The following is a 19,128-nucleotide window of genomic DNA, read 5'->3' as shown; positions in this document are numbered from 1 at the left end:
GTAAAGTACAGTATATTGATATTGTTTTCCAATATATGTAATGGTCAAAGCCATCCACATGTATTCTTTGAAATATTGAGTATTCTGTAATTCTGTATCGTACCAAAATCAGTTCTATTATATTCATGGATGGAACACATCCTTGGCTGGGGTTTGGTTTCTTGTTTAAATCAGGTTTCTTCATGCTCTTGTATTTGGGCTGTGTATCTTACAGTTTCCTTGGAAACAAGTATCAAGTTTTCCTCCATCTAAATTATTCATAAAACATCTCTTAAGGGCCCGCATATAAATAACATTTCAGAAAAGCAACCCATACTTATGTTGATGCAAGGTGATTCATTTCCTGCAATCTCCTTAAATGTGGGCTAAAGTATTTCATTTATAAATGTCTACAACCAACACAAAACTGGATTATGCTTAAACTTCTGTCTGTCTTTTTGTTTGTTGTCTTCCTGCTGCCTTGGATATTCTAGTTGTAGGTCATGTAAACAGTAAGTTTGCTCTGACGTGCCCTGTCCCATCCAGCATTAGTGACCGCCTGTCTGTCCTCACTTAATCTCTTGGCTGAGTGGTCAGCAACACAGTAGCAGGACAATGTGGTCATCTCGTGAACGATCTGCATCTCCATTTATTCACACAATCAACATCTTAGAATTGGATTGTCTTGAACTGTCACCCACTTAGTGGCATGTAGTTTTAACCTGCACCACTGGTCCTACTGGCCTGACCTCATGATGCTAGTTTTACTGTTGCTGACATCTGTATTTGTGTTGTATATTTCTAACACATATCACTTTAAACAAGAAAGCATGGACAAAGCAGAACAGGTTCAAACAGGATGTCACTGTGAAATAGAACTATTGGAAAAGAAAATATCATCATAATGGAAATGAATCATCCCATAACACCTAATACTAGAGAGAGAGATGATGCTATAATAAACCTGCAGTAGGTATATGGAGTTTTCTTCATTAAAGTGTTGTTCCTGTTGTCTGTTGTCCAGTTGAGCAGCTGCCCACCATCACAGAGGCGTCCCCCAGCTCTCTGATCGCCTTCCCCTTCGATGAGAGCTTCCCTATGACGTGTGAAGCCAAAGGGAACCCCAAGCCAGAGTGAGTAATGAGTATCCTACTCTACCATTCCATACCCAGCAGATGGGAGAGGGACTACCCAGGAGAGCTCGTTAGCAGCCCAACAGACAGCCTACCACCGGCCATCGATTTGGCATGTCAACTTGTTTTTGGCTGTTTGATTTCATGGTGTGAAGTCTTGCACATACTGTGAGTGCCAACATTGGACACTGAACACACTGTGTACATTTGGCTGAAACACATGTGACATTTTCAAGGTTTATGTTGAATGTTATCAGTGGCTGATTGAACTGTTGATTTTTTAGATTCTGGTGGACGAAGAATGGGGAAGAGTTTGACCCTTACCAAGACCCAAGGCTCATCAAGGAGAAAAACTCGGGGACGTTTGTGATCCCCAACACTGGGAACCTCACAGAGTACCAGGGAACTTACCGCTGTTATGCCTCAAATAAACTAGGGACAGCCATAACAGAGGAGATTGAGTTTGTTGTGCCCCGTGAGTAGCATCCTTAAGCTCTGTGGTGCTCCATTACAATTATTTCAAAGTGATTCAGGTCCTGGAATCCAATGTGTCGCTCCATTGTGAGCTGTTTGTTGTATTGGCCATGGCAGAAAGTCATTGAACCTCCAAAACATTCCACACCCAGTTGCGTCTCATCTACCCATATGGACTGTGTGGCAGAAGGGAGACTGATCTAGCATCTCCATCATTTCACTTGGTACATTTTTCATTTAGTTCCAAAGCATAGTACATACATCTTCAAAGAAATCCAGACACAGGGGAACTGTGACTAAATTTGTCCGTGCTTCAGCCATTCAGGGTGGCTGACATGCAGCACAACAGTGGTAATGACGTCTATTTTTTTCCTGCAAGCCAATATCTAAAGAAGGTGGTGTAAAATCCAATTCACTGGCTCAACACAAGCATCTCCACACACAACCAGCACAAAACACTAGTATCATAGGACTGCCACCTGCTGGAGAGAAAGGCAACTACACTAAATGACACAAATCATTGTAAACTTTTGTTTATTTTTGGGGGTTAGATGTACCGAAATTTCCTAAGGAGAAGATTGATCCCATCGAGGTGGAGGAGGGTCAGCCTGTCATTCTGGAGTGTAACCCTCCTAAAGGAATCCCTCCTTTACAGATCTATTGGATGACCATCGGTAAGTGACTAATGGCTTCCCAGACCAGACATCCTGACACGCCCTGAAGAGAGGCCTGTCTGAGTCATGTCAAATCCTTTGTGTTGACACCTGCAGTTTTATTGATGCACAATTGCTAAAATAAAAACGTACTTAAATGTGGTTTATATGGAATGTCCTCCTCTTTTCACCTCCTCAGGCCTTCAGCACATAGAGCAGGATGACAGGGTGTCCATGGGTCTGAACGGCGACCTGTTCTTCTCTAATGCTCTGGAGAAGGACAGCCACAGAGACTACTGCTGCTTCGCTGCCTTCCCCAAGATACGCACCATCGTACAGAAGAATGCCATGTCTGTCATAGTCAAGAGCAGTAGGTATCAATCTAAAAGACTGCGATTAAGTTAATTTATGATCTCAGCTACAGCAAGGAGCTTGTTATCGTTAGGAGAAGGCTTTGTTTTGATCGCCATAATGGTCTCAAGCTCTGATCCAATGCATTTGTCATTATGATAATGTATATGATTAAGAACATTCCCAATATCCAACAGCATCTCCAAAGTTGTATTTGCCATGCTTTTGATTCCACTGATGTTTTCATTCATTTAAACCACCGCATTGTGTGTCACTTTTTTTCTATGGATGCTTTGTACATTTTCATGTTACCCACCTTCATTTCAGAAAATTCAAACAATGACTCAAGTAGCGGACCAGGTCATGGTAAGTTACATTCCATACCATATATCTGTCTAAAACACCCTTCCATTTTTCCATACCAGAATGTGATATGAGGATCCAAAGCTGTTCAAGCGACCCATTCATTGCATTCTTTGAAAAATCACTTTAGTATTAACCAATTTCACTAACTAACTAAGCATAAAAACACTGATTGTTTCTGTTCCATTCTCAAAGCCAATTCAATCATGGAGAGAAAACCAAGTCTTCTGATGCCCTCTGGTGTCAAGTCGAAGACACAGCTGGTGAAAGGTGATGAGCTACTACTGGAGTGCATTGCAGAGGGCTTGTAAGTAGACCTACCTCTGTATTTTACCAAGGAATGCTTCAACATGATATCTGCTGTGCATGCCACTGAATGTAAAGCAATTACAACAACCTGCTCATACAACATTTCACTGCCCCTCTTCTTTCATTCAGTCCAACTCCCATGATTGAGTGGTTGAAGATAGACCACAGGCTGCCTGACAGAGTAACAATAGAGAACCATGGAAAACTCCTGAGCATTGACCAAGTCGATGAAGACGACAATGGGAAGTACATGTGTAAGGCTACGAACATCCACGGAAAGGCCGTCCACTACTTTGACGTAACAGTGGAAGGTATGTGTGTGTATCTGAAAAATATGCTGTACAGCATAAACTGCATTTAGGTTTTACTGTAGGTACCTCATAATAGTAACTCATTTTCATGAGAAATAGTGCCATCTACGGTACATTGAACAAACTGCTTTTCAAGAGGGCATCAAAAAGTCACAATTTCAGAACTGTCTCTGGGTGGTAAGATAACACAAACAAGTATTTTGTGATATCCATGTAAAACAAAAAAAATGGCATTTATTGAGATGTGTGAACTGTGGCCTGGTTCCCTCCCTGGTTGCAGATGTTTTATGTCTGTCTTTGATGTTGGTCTTTCCAGAGCCTCCTCAGTGGGTGTCTGAGCCTGAAAGCCAGCTTAGTATGATTGGCTCAGATGTGCTCATCAATTGCTCCGCCACGGGCACTCCTCAGCCCACCATCCAATGGATGGTGAATGGAAAGCCTATTGAGGGTATGTTCTCAGTGTACCTCAACAAGACATGCATCCAGGACTGCCTATTGGTGCACAGTTAATGGATTTCATTGTTTATTGCAGAGGTCCCAGCATCTAACAGAAAAGAGTTTGATGACAAAATTGTCTTGCACAAAGCCAACTCGACTGACAGTGCCGTCTACCAATGTGAGGCCTCGAACAGACATGGAACCCTGCTAGCCAATGCCAATATCATGATCATGAGTAAGTTTATGGGGCTTCACTGGTTTTAATCTCCACCTCTGAAAATATCCTTTTCTTTCATCTGAGGCTTTATGTTTTATTGGTTACAAATAAATAGTTGCTAAATCTCAGTCTTAATCACTCTGTTTAACCAGATGCGCCCATCTATTTATAGTTACCCATTAAGTATGAAATTGTATGACAAGGAAAGTGCAGTAAAGAATCCAACTGGTTGCTTGGCAATGGAACGGGCAGCATCTGTTTCTCTGTAATTGCCAGACATTGGCGTTAGGCAGTGGAAGACGGTCTGTGAGTGGTGTTGTGTCTGGTTTGAGAGACAGCTCTGGCACGGGCTCTACCCTGCAGCTCTTGGGCCATGTTGAAGGAATGGCTGTCTGAGCGCCACGGTCTTCCATACGGATTACCAACCCACATCCCCTGTGATTCACTTCGCCTGCTACCAGGCATTTATATGCTAACCCATTTCTCCAGTCAATTCAGAATTCAATGCCATAACACTAACATGTGCTGCTTTTATAAGAGCAGATAAGAAATTATTTGCTCTTTTTGCCTTTTCAGAAATGTCTTGAGTTTGTCACTGGTCTGTTTCTGGATGCAAAATCACAGCTTCCGTGGAGTGAGACAGACACAGGATGTTTTGGCTAGAAAGACGCATTTATTTAAAATTTAGCGCTCATTATTCTATTTGTTTTCATGTTTTCTAATTTCATTGACAGTCCAGCCATTCTTTTAAAATAAATGGTAATTAACAAAGAAGGATAACAAGATTTTCACCTCAACAGGAGGAGTCTGTTCAAGGAGTCTGTTCAAGTGGAGGACCACACTTAAATCCCTTCATATCTCATTCATATCTCAAACCCTGAATCACTCACTGGGATGTCTCTCCCCACAGATCTGCCTCCTATGATCCTGACAGAGGAAGGTCTGAAGTATTCAGCTGTGGAGGGGAAGGTTATAGTGATGCACTGCAAGGTGTTCAGTTCTCCACCCTCTGCTGTTACCTGGTGAGTATACTCTCCCTAACCCTGGTCCCAGATCAGCATGGGCTTTATCCAGCTCATTCTGCTATTGCTGTCATGTGATGTCATCATTGGCACCCAGGCAATACCAGGCTAGTCCAGCTCCAACCAGTCCTCTCAGAGGCCAGTAGAGAGCAGTAGATATCAACGTGTCAACAGATAGTTATGAAACACCTGTGTACAGAATCAGTTTATCGGTTGGTGCTCCACTGTTTATTGAGGAAATATACAGAAAGAAAGCATCTTACACATACACAAAAACTTTAATGAAACATTTTTATCTTGTGATGTGCTCAAAAACATTGTTCTGTAATTTAATTAAATTGCAAGTGGAGACTTTAATTGATTGCTTTGAATGTTTTACAGGAACAAGGAGGACTCTACAGGATCTGTGGTGGGACCAAGGTTTACAGTTCACCAGAATGGATCATTGGAGATCTATAATGTGGAAAAAGAGGACATGGGCCAATACACATGTTACACCAAGAATACTGAAGGGACGTCTGCTATCACTGCCTTACTGGATGTTAAAGGTATACAACTCAATAAAAGACAGCATTTTTTTAACACACTAGTCTAGGACCATGTGTTTTTTCTGACTATGTGACCTGAAAACTGTCTTACCTAGTTTTCCCTGCTTCAGTCACGTAGTCAGAAAACATTGGGTCCTAAACATAACCCTTTACATGTACAGTTGTGTGTTTGAACTATCCAAGATCCCACAAAGATATTCCAGGCCCCGGAAGACTTGCAGGTCCTAATAGGAACCACAGCCCAGCTCTCCTGCCTGGCGGTGTACGACAACTCATTCAGTGGCGACTTTGAGATTGTGTGGGAAAAAGACGATATGGAGATAGCACTAAACCACACAGAGAATTCTGGGTAAGATGAAGCCTTTCTTGTGGTGTTACATATATAAGCCTAGCCGGAAAGTTCACTTGCTTTTTAGATGGCACAGATCAATAGGTTGTCTCTCTTTTTCTCTGCCGATAGATATTTCATAGAGGATGGTATACTGCAGATCGTCAACATCAGCCACAGAGACCAGGGCATGTACAAGTGTGTGGCCAGTACTCCAATGGATCAGGACACTGCTTCTGCACTACTCATAGTGCTGGGTGAGCAAATTATGTCAAATACATCAAAGCTTGCTCAGACCTAAAGGCTCTATGACCCCCAGCACAACAGAAATGCATGTCACTGTATGGATCCATACTGTATGTTGAAGCCAAGCGTGCCACGGCATAGTACTCAGAGCAGAACATGATTACACATGTCTTCAGATTCAGACCTTGGCTCTGCATTTACAGTAAAATGCATTTACATTGTTTGATTCCTCTTCAAAAAACAATGGCTGCATTCCAAACACTTAAAAGACACACCCTATCCCCTCAGCCCTCAAATTGAGTAGACACTTCTGATGACGTATCATGACATCTGACGAGTATACTGTACACTTGCAGGACAAGGGGCGAGGGAGGAAGGAATTATTTTTTAGAATGGACCGCCCTTGCCCAGAAATTCGTCACTCGTTCAACCCGCGATGTTTGTGTTTTCAGCCACCGGTAGCTTGTGGGTGCTATATATGCGCTAGTCAATTATGATTGCATGTCTACTTATATTAACTATATAATTATTAATATACGTCTACCGTATTATAGCTACCAAAATAATTAGCTAACTAACATTTGCCTGCCTAGCTGGAACTTATGAAGAAGGAAAATGTTTTATTTCTACAATTTCCAAAAGCTAACCAAACAAAAACATCATTACTTTTACGAGATGTGTTTGTGCCATCATGTGCATTAGTAGCACAATTTCTAACCTTTTTACATTACTTTTTACTTACACTTGTGTGTTAACTTATCCACATTGACGTTGAGGTTTTAAGTTTCGCCTGACTTTTCTTAGTGGATGTACAATCATCGCGAATTTAATTATGGGGTGTTTCAGACCTCGAAGTGAACATAATAGTACACTTGCAAACTCGATCAAAAACAAGGGCTGAGGGGCTTACGTTGCAAACTTCCCTTGTTTGGCTAATCGTTTGGACTGATGTACAAGATGGTGAGGGGGATTCCCCCAAGGGCATAAGGCGAGGGTAAGTGGACGAGGGTGTGTCTTTTATGAGTTTGAAACGCAGCTATTGAATGTCTATGACCTGCCAACAAATAACTACGTTACTGCATCATAGTTTTCACTTTCTTTTCAATTGGTCAGTTTCTGCTTCAAACGTTTTTCCTCAGTCCTTTTCCACTCCAGAGGATTCCATGTCTTTGTGTGTTATCAAAGCAATGTTGTTGTTGTGGTGGTGGTGTTTTTCAGACATCCCACATGCACCTGAGAACTTGGTGCTATCTGAACACAAGGGCAGAAGTGTGAAGCTCAAATGGATCCCTGGGGAGGACCACAACAGCTCAACCACTGGTAATAGTCTGGTCATCCACCTGGCTCTGCAAACACAGCAAACACATTATACAGCTCTGCATGCATGTTGGAGCATCAGGCCTGTAGTATACAGTATACACTACAATAACATGGCACATATTTACTAAGAAAAATGAAATTAGTACTTTATTATTGTGTTAGTCTCATGTCAACATCCCAATACAAATTAGTAGTTTAATCTTTTGGAGCAAGTATCCTGCTCAGTGCAGGATCTGAATAGTTTGCTGCATAGCTGGCTGTTAGGTAAGCAGCCCCTTTGGCAAAGGGCTTGGGCAGATTGGGGACTGGTCTGTGTATCTCACCCTGTCAACAGAGTTCATTATTGAGTATGAGGAGAGCCAGTGGGAGCCGGGGACCTGGAGAGAGCTTCAGAGAGTTCCTGGAAATCACGGCTCGGCAGTCCTCAAACTTTACGGACATGTCGACTATCGCTTCCGACTGTCTGGAGTCAACACAGTGGGCAGAGGGCGCCCCAGTGAGCCCACAGAGAGATACAAGACCCCTCCCGCAGGTAGGAATTCCTCCACTCATGTTGCCTTGTCCTCCTCCTTCATACCACCGTACAGGCCACCGGAGCTGCCTGCGCTGCTCGTTGAACTTTAAAACACTCATCATCTGAGATAATTGATTCCACTCTTGTTGATACCAAGGTCTCTTATGTGCACATTTCACAGGAGATTTCTGCCAAAATCCATATTTCTTCTCTCTCACCAGCCCCTGACAAGAACCCTGAAAATATCCAAATTGAAGGTCATTTGCCACATGAAATGGATATCAACTGGGAGGTAAGAAACAGAATGTGGTTCCTTCAATATACTGTACCTTCCCTGAATACGTATGCACCTCTCTGAATACTGAATATTTCACAGGAGTTACATTTTTGTGGAAATCAAAAACTCTCTTCATAGTGTACACTCTTAGAAAAAAAGGTGCTATCTAGAACCTAAAAGGGTTCTTCAGCTGTCACCATAGAAGAACCCTTTGAAGAACTATTTTTTCCAAGTAAAACCGTTTTTGTTCCAAGTAGAACCCTTTTGAGTTCCATGTTAGACACACTACATGGAACCCAAAAGAGTTCTACCTGGAACCACAAAGGGTTCTCCTATACTTATAGGGACAGCTGAAGAACCCTTTTGGAACCCTTTTTCTAAGAGTGTACATGCAATTATAAATAAGAATCCCTCAGAAATCAAATATCCCTCCTGTTGATATTTCATATTGTTGATTTATAACTTTGGAAGAGCTATTTTTGATGGTGAATTGGATTGCTATCAAAGCTGCTCATTATGGTGCTTTTATTAGAAAGTGAAAAGAGAGGAGAGGAGATTTCTTACATGTACAGTAATAAATTCAGCTTTATTGTAAAAAGATTAATCTCACCCCCACTTATTATCTTCCTGTTCCTGCAGAGTAATGTAGCTTCTGAATTGATGAGCTCTCTCATTGTTAATGATTTACTTTTGTGGATAATAGTGTCTTATTCTATTTCCCATCATGGTCAGGCAATTGTGAGGAAAGCACTAGATCTCTCTATAATCTGTGAAGCCTGCTCTTTATATCAGAGGGATGGCTCAGAGCTGCCTGGACCCAGCACCCAGCCAAATGTCTAATTATTTTACTGATTTTATATTATCAAAGCCTGATTAGGATCCAAGTGTATGGGCTTGTCATTATAATCCTGCAATAGCCTAGATGAAGAAAGACATATAAAGAGATCCTTGCTTAATTGTTGAAGTTCCTATAAAATGGTAATAATCTGTGTGTTACTGTTATTCTTACCTTCCCCGCTCTTGCAGCCATTGTCCCCCATTGAACACAATGGGCCAGGCCTTGAATATAAGGTGAGTTATAAGAGACAGCATGTGGAGGAGGACTGGCAGGAGCATGTGGTGAAGAGACACTCCTTTGTGGTGAAGGACACTCCCACGTTTGTGCCATATGAGGTCAGGATCCAGGCAAGGAACCACCAGGGATGGGGACCTGAACCCAAAGTGGTGATGGGCTACTCTGGAGAAGACTGTGAGTGACTTAAACACAGAGAGTTTCTATGTTTATTTCACATTAATTATACTATTGAAATGTACAAGGACAATACGGTACAGTATGTACCATTCAGCTGTGTGTATGGTAGGCTACAGTCCTTAAAATATAGACTCCTTTCTCTGAAAAGGCCGAAGTAGCTGATGAAATGTGTGATATGCATGTAGTAGCTTTATTGAGCTAAAACTCTATTTTAGAAGTCATAAACCACTTAATTCCATGCTGGTTTGTATTTATTTATATTTCCATCTTCATCTTTAGTTTTCTTTTGGACTTGCCCTCAGGACGTTACCTCAGGTGGTCAAATACAATGTTATAGATAAAAAAAGCACCTCAACCTTGTTAAGAATGTTTTGTCTTCCTTTAGAGGTTTCGTAATACTTTGTTGTCATACTGTCTGGTATCATCGCTTAGGCAATAGCAGTGAGCCCCACACTAGTTCCTACCTTGTGAAAGTGGTATATCACATTAGTTAGATGCAGTCACTGATCTATAGATTCATATTTTACAGAAGCATATCTTTGAAGCATCTAAATACTCAACCCAGCCAATACTAAACATATATTATGGTGGATCATTCACCATAAAGCTGAGCTTATATTTCAAGTTGGGTTGATCTTTACAGTACTTAGTGTGACATATGGGCTGAATGGACTGTGATGTGGAATGTGTTTGGCCCTGCAGTCCCCTCTGCGGCTCCTGATGATGTAGCGGTGGAGGTGATGAACAACTCGCTGGTCAAGGTCAGCTGGACACGTGTTCACAAGGACAAGCTGCATGGACATCTGGGAGGCTACAGGGTAATTCTTTAAAACAGCCCTGAAACTTTCAGACACAGTTTAAAGGGAGAGACCCTGACCTCGCTGGATCTCCTGGACATCTCACCCCACTAACGCTGGCAGCGCACTGTTACCTTACACAGGCCACTAGCGCAAAATACTAGAACCCAGACTCTAGCCTTCCCCATTCATGATTTATTGTCCTTTTCTCACATTCGATCTGTTAGATTCATAACACTGTGTGTCCTTCTGTCATGGCGGTGTCAGATAAACTGGTGGCGGCTGCGTAGTCTGCTGGACTCAAAGAAGACTCACGGGGACAAACACACTCTGACATACCCGGGGGACCGGAACCATGCCATGGTACCAGGGCTCACGCCCTTCTCTGAGTACAGCCTCATCGTCATGATCTTCAACAGGCGAGGCAATGGGCCAGGTAGCCACGCCGTCAACTTCAAAACCCCAGAGGGAGGTAAGACAGGAGGGGAGATGGGTGGTGCCATGGAACATATTAATTCACTACTGTGCAACTGAAGAAGAAAATAAACTCTCTGGACACAAGCTTAATGTGTTACGCATTAATACTTTTTACTACTTGTATATTTGTTTGTTTCCCAGTTCCAGAGAAAAACCCAGTTTTCAGGGTCACAGACGTTCAGAAGCACACTGTCACTCTCACCTGGGCACCTCCTCTGGAGGCCAACGGAGTCCTTACAGGATATCTGCTAGAGTATCAGCTGAGTATGTACAAATCCTTCCTCTTCCCTGTTAAACTGCAGTCTCTGACATGCACCAGGCTCCCTTCATTCAATATATCTAGCAACTCCTTGATCTTACCACTATGATATATTGCTGTGCTTATGAGTGGCGCTACAGTGCATTTTTTAATGCTTTGTTAATGATAGTCTCTAGTTTAGCTCCTACAGCTGATGTGAAATGTTTGTCTTATTATAGAAATGTGAGATAATACATGCAGAGCTTTGATCGTGAAGATCCACAGGTTTAAATCTCACAAGTGGTTGCATGAGAATATGATCAAATGGAGAACAAAAACTCAGATGGAAAATACCCTCAAGGAGAAAAGAATGAGAGTGGAATACAGCTAAATGTTAAACGTCTGTTATTGGATGGCATCAGAAAGCATGGAAGTGGATATCCAGTGTGACTTATTGATAGTATAACCCAGAATGACCCCCTTGGTGAGAGAGGGGTCAGTATCTGGTCAGGGTGTGGCCTGTGTGGTGTGTTGTGATCTGGCACCAGCAGTGCTGACCAAGGCCAGCGTGTCACAGCCTTTTAAGGTCTTGGTTACTGACCCCATCCTGTCCACCGGGGACTTCGTCACAACCAACGGTCCAGATGAAACAGTCACAGGACAACAATAATGTGCATGTGTGTGTCCCTCCCTGGCCTGAAACAATAACGATGATGAGGCTGATTACAACGTTTCAAAGACAGCTTTGCAAAGTAGCTCTCCCTAATGGTTTTTGATTTTTCCGCTGCACAAGAGGGTCAAAAGTGTCATGTTGTATTTCAGAAGAAGGGACGTTTTCATTGTGCATCATGATAAAGCTGATGGACTCTTTTGAAGTGAGGGGTTTTTGAAGTACCATTGAAGGAAGTGATGTTAATGGTAAAGATAATGCACCAGAGGAAGCTTCTTAGAGGTTATTTGCTAACTTAATATTTCACAGGTTTCACAGGACCTACACTGTTACATTAATGGCCGGTTCCATCTCTAGGGAAGGAAGAACCAACTAACATGTCATGCCGTTGTTGTGAATAGTGGTGTCCTAAAGTCATGATAAGCCCAGCCATTCTGGACGGAGGCTAACGACTGTTTAGTCTAAATTACACTATAGTGCGTGGAAATACGATGACATTGCTAAAGTAGTCAAATGTTCAGTAGGAAACAACTTTGCCAGCATTATCATGTCATCAAATTCACTTTAAACAGATGGAAATGTTGTCATTAGCTAGCAAAGTTTGTCAAGAATAGCTAGCAATGCTAACAGTAGCTAGCTAAAATCCGCTGTCCTCCCCTCAGTCTTAGCTAACTAGCTAACGTTATACTGCATCTAAAGTCAATCTGGTAACATCAAAATGATTAAAAAGGTTTTCCTTGTAATTGTTTGCATCCTTTTGAATGGCATTGTATTTCTAAGCCACTCTAATGCACTTTTGATTCAATCTTCATCAGCGCTCATTGACAATACATTGATTAGAATGCTCAGTTGGCCATCAGTCCAAAACAAACATTCAAAACAACATTGTGATGAAACATGCAAACCATGATTACATGCTCACACAATGTGGTCATATATCTACCAAACCCACAACATATTATGAGTGTCCTTTTCAAATGATCAATCAAATGCTTATTTTGTCCTTCTGCATCAGAGAGATCCTTTGTGTCCATTAATACATGAAGACACATTTAATCGAGTCTCTTTGTGTGTTTAGTCAACGACACAGAGGAGGTGGGTGTCCTGCAGACTGTGGACATCAGCAACCCTGACACCACCACGTGGGTCCTACAGAACCTGGAGGCCATCAGCAGATACAAGTTCTACCTGCGCCCCTGCACCAGGGTGGGCTGTGGGCCCCGGGTCAGCAAGGAGAGCACCACCACGCCTGAAGCACGTAAGTCACACAGGCCGAGGTGTGGCAGGGGGATACTGGAGGAAATCCTTTGAGAATGGAAGGGGGTTATGGGTTTATTGTTGGGGGAAATAGCGAGACGTGGTAGCAGGACTTTGTATTAGAGGGATGATGTACAGTACTCTTTAAATGACCAAGCCTGTACACCGTAAATGACCAAGCCTGTACTATGTAAATGACCAAGCCTGTACACCGTAAATGACCAAGCCTGTACACCGTAAATGACCAAGCCTGTACTATGTAAATGACCAAGCCTGTACACCGTAAATGACCAAGCCTGTACTCTTTAAATGACCAAGCCTGTACACCGTAAATGACCAAGCCTGTACTATGTAAATGACCAAGCCTGTACACCGTAAATGACCAAGCCTGTACTATGTAAATGACCAAGCCTGTACACCGTAAATGACCAAGCCTGTACTCTTTAAATGACCAAGCCTGTACACCGTAAATGACCAAGCCTGTACTATGTAAATGACCAAGCCTGTACACCGTAAATGACCAAGCCTGTACTATGTAAATGACCAAGCCTGTACACCGTAAATGACCAAGCCTGTACACCGTAAATGACCAAGCCTGTACTCTTTAAATGACCAAGCCTGTACACCGTAAATGACCAAGCCTGTACTATGTAAATGACCAAGCCTGTACACCGTAAATGACCAAGCCTGTACACCGTAAATGACCAAGCCTGTACACCGTAAATGACCAAGCCTGTACACTTTAAATGACCAAGCCTGTACACCGTAAATGACCAAGCCTGTACTATGTAAATGACCAAGCCTGTACACCGTAAATGACCAAGCCTGTACTCTGTAAATGACCAAGCCTGTACACCGTAAATGACCAAGCCTGTACACTTTAAATGACCAAGCCTGTACACCGTAAATGACCAAGCCTGTACACCGTAAATGACCAAGCCTGTACTCTGTAAATGACCAAGCCTGTACACCGTAAATGACCAAGCCTGTACACTGTAAATGACCAAGCCTGTACACCGTAAATGACCAAGCCTGTACACTGTAAATGACCAAGCCTGTACACCGTAAATGACCAAGCCTGTACTCTGTAAATGACCAAGCCTGTACACTGTAAATGACCAAGCCTGTACACTGTCAATGACCAAGCCTGTACACCGTAAATGACCAAGCCTGTACTCTGTAAAGGACCAAGCCTGTACACTGTAAATGACCAAGCCTGTACACTGTAGATGACCAAGCCATTTCAGTAATGTATTAGCTCATTGAATTTCAGGGAATATGATATTGGCTCCAACTGCCAGGCTTTTCATATCTCCATCTAAGTAATGTTTGTGGGTAAACAATATCATAAGGGTGTGAGAAGGGGTTTCATTCATCATTGTCATAAAAGAGCAAATGCTTATTGATTTGAAGGAGAAAGCGAGCTATGAAAAAACGGCTGGAAAAGAGAATTGCCTACAGCAAGGGAAAATGCACATTTTCTGTATCGTATTGTATAATTATATAGGAATTGGTAAGGTAAGTAGATTGCCATTGCAATGTTTGGCTCATGCATATGACACAACATTTTCATCTTGTGAATTCTATGTCAGTTCTACTTCAGTGGAGTGGTAGATGTACTCTGTCGGAACCAGGCCAAGCTCAATTCAACTGAGTCTTTGGGAGTGGAGATAAGGGGGTGACACCAGTCAAAGATGATTAGAATCTAATGAAAATAAGCAAGTGCACTTGAATGTGTAATGGAGGGTCTGCACTGTGGTGCCACATCACACATAGCCTCTGTCTAACAATAGTAATAATTGATTTGGGTACTCTCTAATAGTAAGAGCTTGTAAATTGATATAAAATGGTTAACAAAACATAGCATCCTTTTCAATCAAACACAGTAAGCAGGCTTCTGGGATTAATTAAATGCAAGGATGCATGTTTAGATTGATTTACTAAACAAAACACCATTATGGTATGAAATCAAAATAAATATGCTTTCTCCGTGTGTGGGAGTAATGTCAAATCAAATCATATTTTATTTGTCATGTGCTTTGTAAATAACAGGTGTAGACTAATAGTGAAATGCTAACTTACGGGCCCTTCCCAACATTGCAGAGAGAATAATAACACAAGGAGTAATTAGCCTTCCCTGTGGCTCAGTTGGTAGAGCATGGTGTATGCAACGGCAGGGTTGTGGGTTCGATTCCCATGGGGGGCCAGTACAACAAAAATGCATGAAATGAAATGTATGCATTCATTACTGTATGTCGCTCTGGATAAGAGCGTCTGCTAAATGACTGAAATGTAAAAAAAATTAAATACACAATGAAGTAACGATAACTTGGCTATATACATGGGGTCCCAGTACCGAGTCAATGTGCAGGGGTTTGAGGTAGATGCACTGCCTTCAGAAAGTATTCATACCCCTTGACTTATTCTACATTTTATTGCTAGACAACCATTTTCAGGTCTTGCCATAGCTTTTTAGTAGATTTAAGTCAAGACTGTAACTTGGGCAGTCAGGAACATTAACTGTCTGCTTGGTGAGGATCTCCAGTGTAGATTTGGCCTTGTGTTTTAGGTTAATGTCCTGCTGAAAGATGAATTAATCTCCCAGTGTCTGCTGAAAAGCAGACTGAACCAGGTTTTCCTCTAGGATCTTGCCTGTGATTAGCTCCATTCTATTTATTTTTTTATCCTGAAAAACTCCCCAGTCCTTAACCATTAGAAGCATACCCATAACATGATGCAGCCACCACTATGCTTTAAAATATGGAGAGTAGTACTCAGTAGGGTTGAATATTTTCCTGGTATTTTACAAATGTCCCCGCCAAACCGGAAGTGTCATTCAAAAGCATTATAAAGCAAATAAATATGTCTGGATTTGATTAGAGCTTTGATCAGCATGAAAATTCAAACCTGTTGCTACCTAAATACATTAACAACATTTAATGAGCCCAAGCCCAAAAAATAATAATCTAACCACATTGTCCAATTTCAAAAAGGCTTTACAGCGAAAGCAAAACATTAGATTATGTTAAGAGAGTACATAGACAAAAATAATCACACAGCCATTTTCTAAGCAAGGACATGTGTCAATAAAACCCAAAACACAGCTAAATGAAGCACTAACCTTTGACGATCTTCATCAGATGACACTCCTAGGACATTATGTTACACAATACATGTATGTTTTGTTCGATAAAGTTCATATTTATATCCAAAAACAGCATTTTACATTGGCGTGTGATGTTCAGAAAATGTATTCCCACCAAAACGTCCGGTGAATGTGGACATCAATTTACAAAAATACTCATCATAAACGTTGACAAAATATATAACAATTATTTTAAGAATTATAGATAAACTACCCCTGGATGCAACCGCTGTGTCAGATTTTAAAATAGCTTTACGGAGAAAGCACATTTTTCAATATTCTGAGTACATAGCTCAGCCATCACGGTGCGCTATTCAGACACCCGCCAAGTTCGTATTAGAAATATTCTCTTACCTTTGTTGATCTTCGTCAGAATGCACTCCCAGGACTGCTACTTCCACAAGAAATGTTGTTTTTGTAAGAAATAATCCATATTTATGTACAAATACCTCCGTTTTGTTCATGCGTACAGATCACTTATCCAAAGGTATAACGCGCGAGTGTGGAACGAGAGACGAAAAGTCAAAATGTTCCATTACCGTACTTAGAAGCATGTCAAACGCTGTTTAAAATCATTCTTTATTGTATTTTTTACGTAAAATTGCGATAATATTCCAACTGGACAATAGCATATTCATTCAAGAAGAAAAAGAAGGAGGGTTGCGCTCGCGGGACCTAGCATATCCAATCCCTTTGTTGCCAGGCCGACCACTCAGTAACTGAGCTCCTATTATCTGCCCAGTGACAGGAAAATGCTCAAACCACTTTCTGAAGGTTTTAGACAGCCAATGGAAGCCTTAGGAAGTGCAACGTCACCCCACAGACACTGTAGCTTCGATAGAGAATCAAAAGAAGAATTACAATTCTCAGACTTTCCACTTCCTGCTTGGAATTTTCTCAGGTTTTTGCCTGCCATATGAGTTCTGTTATACTCACAGACACCATTCAAACAGTTTTAGAAACTTCAACGTGTTTTCTATCCAAATCTACTAATAATATGCATATTCTCGTTTCTGGGCCAGAGTAGTAACCTGTTTAAATTGGGTATGTTTTTCATCCGGCCGTGAAAATACTGCCCCCTAGCCCAGACAGTTTAAGGTGCTTGGGTATTGTGCAAGAGACAGAGGCTATACGTTAGAAGCTTATAATGCATGATCCATCATAAATTAGCTAAATATAAGGCTAATACTGCAAAGAATTTATTACCTGAAAGAGGTAGGCTAGGACATCTATATATAGGCTATAGACAATCCTGTTCTAGATTGATATATTTTGGATGCCATTTGAATGGTGTTAATGGAGAGAGAGGAAGACTGTGAGAGAGTGCTCACATGTGCACTGATTTAAAACAATGATATTCAAGTGATAGGCTATTATAAAATTCTGCAGCTGCAAATTAAAAAATGACAAAACTTTACTGTTAGGCGGAGCAGCACAGGGGAACCCAAGAGCAGACTCAGACCAAGAAACAGGGATGAATGAACCAAGGTATTTATTGTAACACAGGGAGATATGGAGGGAAGCTCGGATGAGTGGTAGGAAACTAGATGTGGAGGCTGAGGTTGGAGTGAGCTGGGTTGGAACAGGGTAAACAGGTCCGGAGAGGAATCCAATGGAGTGATGGTGTGGTGAATCCAGAACAGGGTAGCAGGGTGGTGAGATGTGGAACAGGAGACAGGAGCCAGAGTCAGAGCTGCAAAACTGCAGTGAGAGGATAAACAGCATCAGGCAGGGAAACAGGGTCTTGAATAATCATAAATAGCTAGAATCATAAACTGACTGAGCAGAGATTACGATCTGGCAGAGTGGAAGTGGCAGGACTGAGTATTTGTAGAGATCTTGATTATGGAACGGATTGCAGCTGGTGAGGATCCGCTCTGGCTCCAGCACACCTGTCTCCAACCACACAATCACAAACAAACAGAAAGGGAGGGAGAGAGAAGTGGAGAAGTACTGGAGAAGTGGCTGCAGGTCAAGGAGACACCGGATGTCCACTAGGGGGTGTGGCAGGAGCAGATGTGACATGAACAATTAAAAAACAAGGTGACCCCCTAAAGCCAGATGATTATGGGTACAGTAAATTACATTCGGTCAGTAAGTGCATACGGTCTTTATATTACTGTAGTATGGGCTATGCTGGAGCAAATGTAGGCCTACCTGTCACAAGAAAAAAAGTTACCATGATGAGATGATAGGTCTACACGCATTGTGAATTGCACTCCATACTGACATGGGCTGTCTGTCCCCACCCTGAGCGTTGATAAATCATGCAGAGTCTGCAGAGAAGCCAGATTTAGACTTTGCACATCATTTAATAGTTCCATTTCAACCCATGCTGTTCATATAAACCATTTATAATATTTTACCGGTTCCTCGGTTATCCCGGGAAAAGAGAGTGGTTTTTGGAGGGAAAATCTCTATACCCGGGTTCCCGCCATTCAACCCTAGTACTCAGTAATGTTTTGTATTGAATTTGCCCCAAAATGAACATTTTGTATTCAGGCATCCTTCTTTTCACTCTGTCAATTAGGTTATTATTGTGGAGTAACTAAATTGTCGTTGATCCATCCTCAGTTTTCTCCTATCACAGACATTAAACTCTGTAACTGCTCCAAAGTTGCGATTGGCCTCATAGTGAAATCCCTGAGGGTGTTTTTCTTCCTTTCGGGCTACTAAGTTAGGAAGGACGTCTGTATCTTTGTGGTGACTGGGTGTATTGATAAACCATCCAAATTGTAATTAATAACTTCACCATGCTCAAAGGGATATTCAATGTCTGCTTTTGGGACAGACGTTCCGCTAGCGGAAC

General features: G+C 41.8%; 1 protein-coding gene across 6 annotated transcripts in view; it reads left to right on the top strand.

Annotated features, from left to right (window-relative positions):
* LOC115207540 (neural cell adhesion molecule L1-like protein) overlaps positions 1–19,128 on the top strand; it is a 93,947-nt gene that overhangs the window by 62,329 nt on the left and 12,490 nt on the right. For 3 of the 6 annotated variants that reach the window (XM_029774696.1, XM_029774699.1, XM_029774698.1), the window contains exons 3-24: positions 474–491; positions 1,004–1,112; positions 1,397–1,587; positions 2,138–2,260; positions 2,439–2,609; positions 2,918–2,956; positions 3,149–3,260; positions 3,392–3,573; positions 3,890–4,021; positions 4,106–4,246; positions 5,139–5,250; positions 5,632–5,798; positions 5,982–6,147; positions 6,259–6,383; positions 7,591–7,692; positions 8,027–8,224; positions 8,428–8,498; positions 9,510–9,732; positions 10,438–10,553; positions 10,800–11,004; positions 11,151–11,273; positions 12,996–13,175. In XM_029774696.1, coding sequence (XP_029630556.1) covers positions 474–491; positions 1,004–1,112; positions 1,397–1,587; positions 2,138–2,260; positions 2,439–2,609; positions 2,918–2,956; positions 3,149–3,260; positions 3,392–3,573; positions 3,890–4,021; positions 4,106–4,246; positions 5,139–5,250; positions 5,632–5,798; positions 5,982–6,147; positions 6,259–6,383; positions 7,591–7,692; positions 8,027–8,224; positions 8,428–8,498; positions 9,510–9,732; positions 10,438–10,553; positions 10,800–11,004; positions 11,151–11,273; positions 12,996–13,175 — 3,006 coding nt within the window. The remainder of the gene's footprint in view (positions 1–473; positions 492–1,003; positions 1,113–1,396; positions 1,588–2,137; positions 2,261–2,438; positions 2,610–2,917; positions 2,957–3,148; positions 3,261–3,391; positions 3,574–3,889; positions 4,022–4,105; positions 4,247–5,138; positions 5,251–5,631; positions 5,799–5,981; positions 6,148–6,258; positions 6,384–7,590; positions 7,693–8,026; positions 8,225–8,427; positions 8,499–9,509; positions 9,733–10,437; positions 10,554–10,799; positions 11,005–11,150; positions 11,274–12,995; positions 13,176–19,128) is intronic. The other 3 variants (XM_029774700.1, XM_029774701.1, XM_029774702.1) reach the window with 3 other exon arrangements.

Source organism: Salmo trutta, chromosome 14 (genome assembly GCF_901001165.1).
Source record: "Salmo trutta chromosome 14, fSalTru1.1, whole genome shotgun sequence".
Lineage (NCBI taxonomy): Eukaryota > Metazoa > Chordata > Actinopteri > Salmoniformes > Salmonidae > Salmo > Salmo trutta.
The sequence above is the reverse complement of the archived record's forward strand: the minus strand, read 5'-3'. Positions and strand labels throughout refer to the sequence as shown.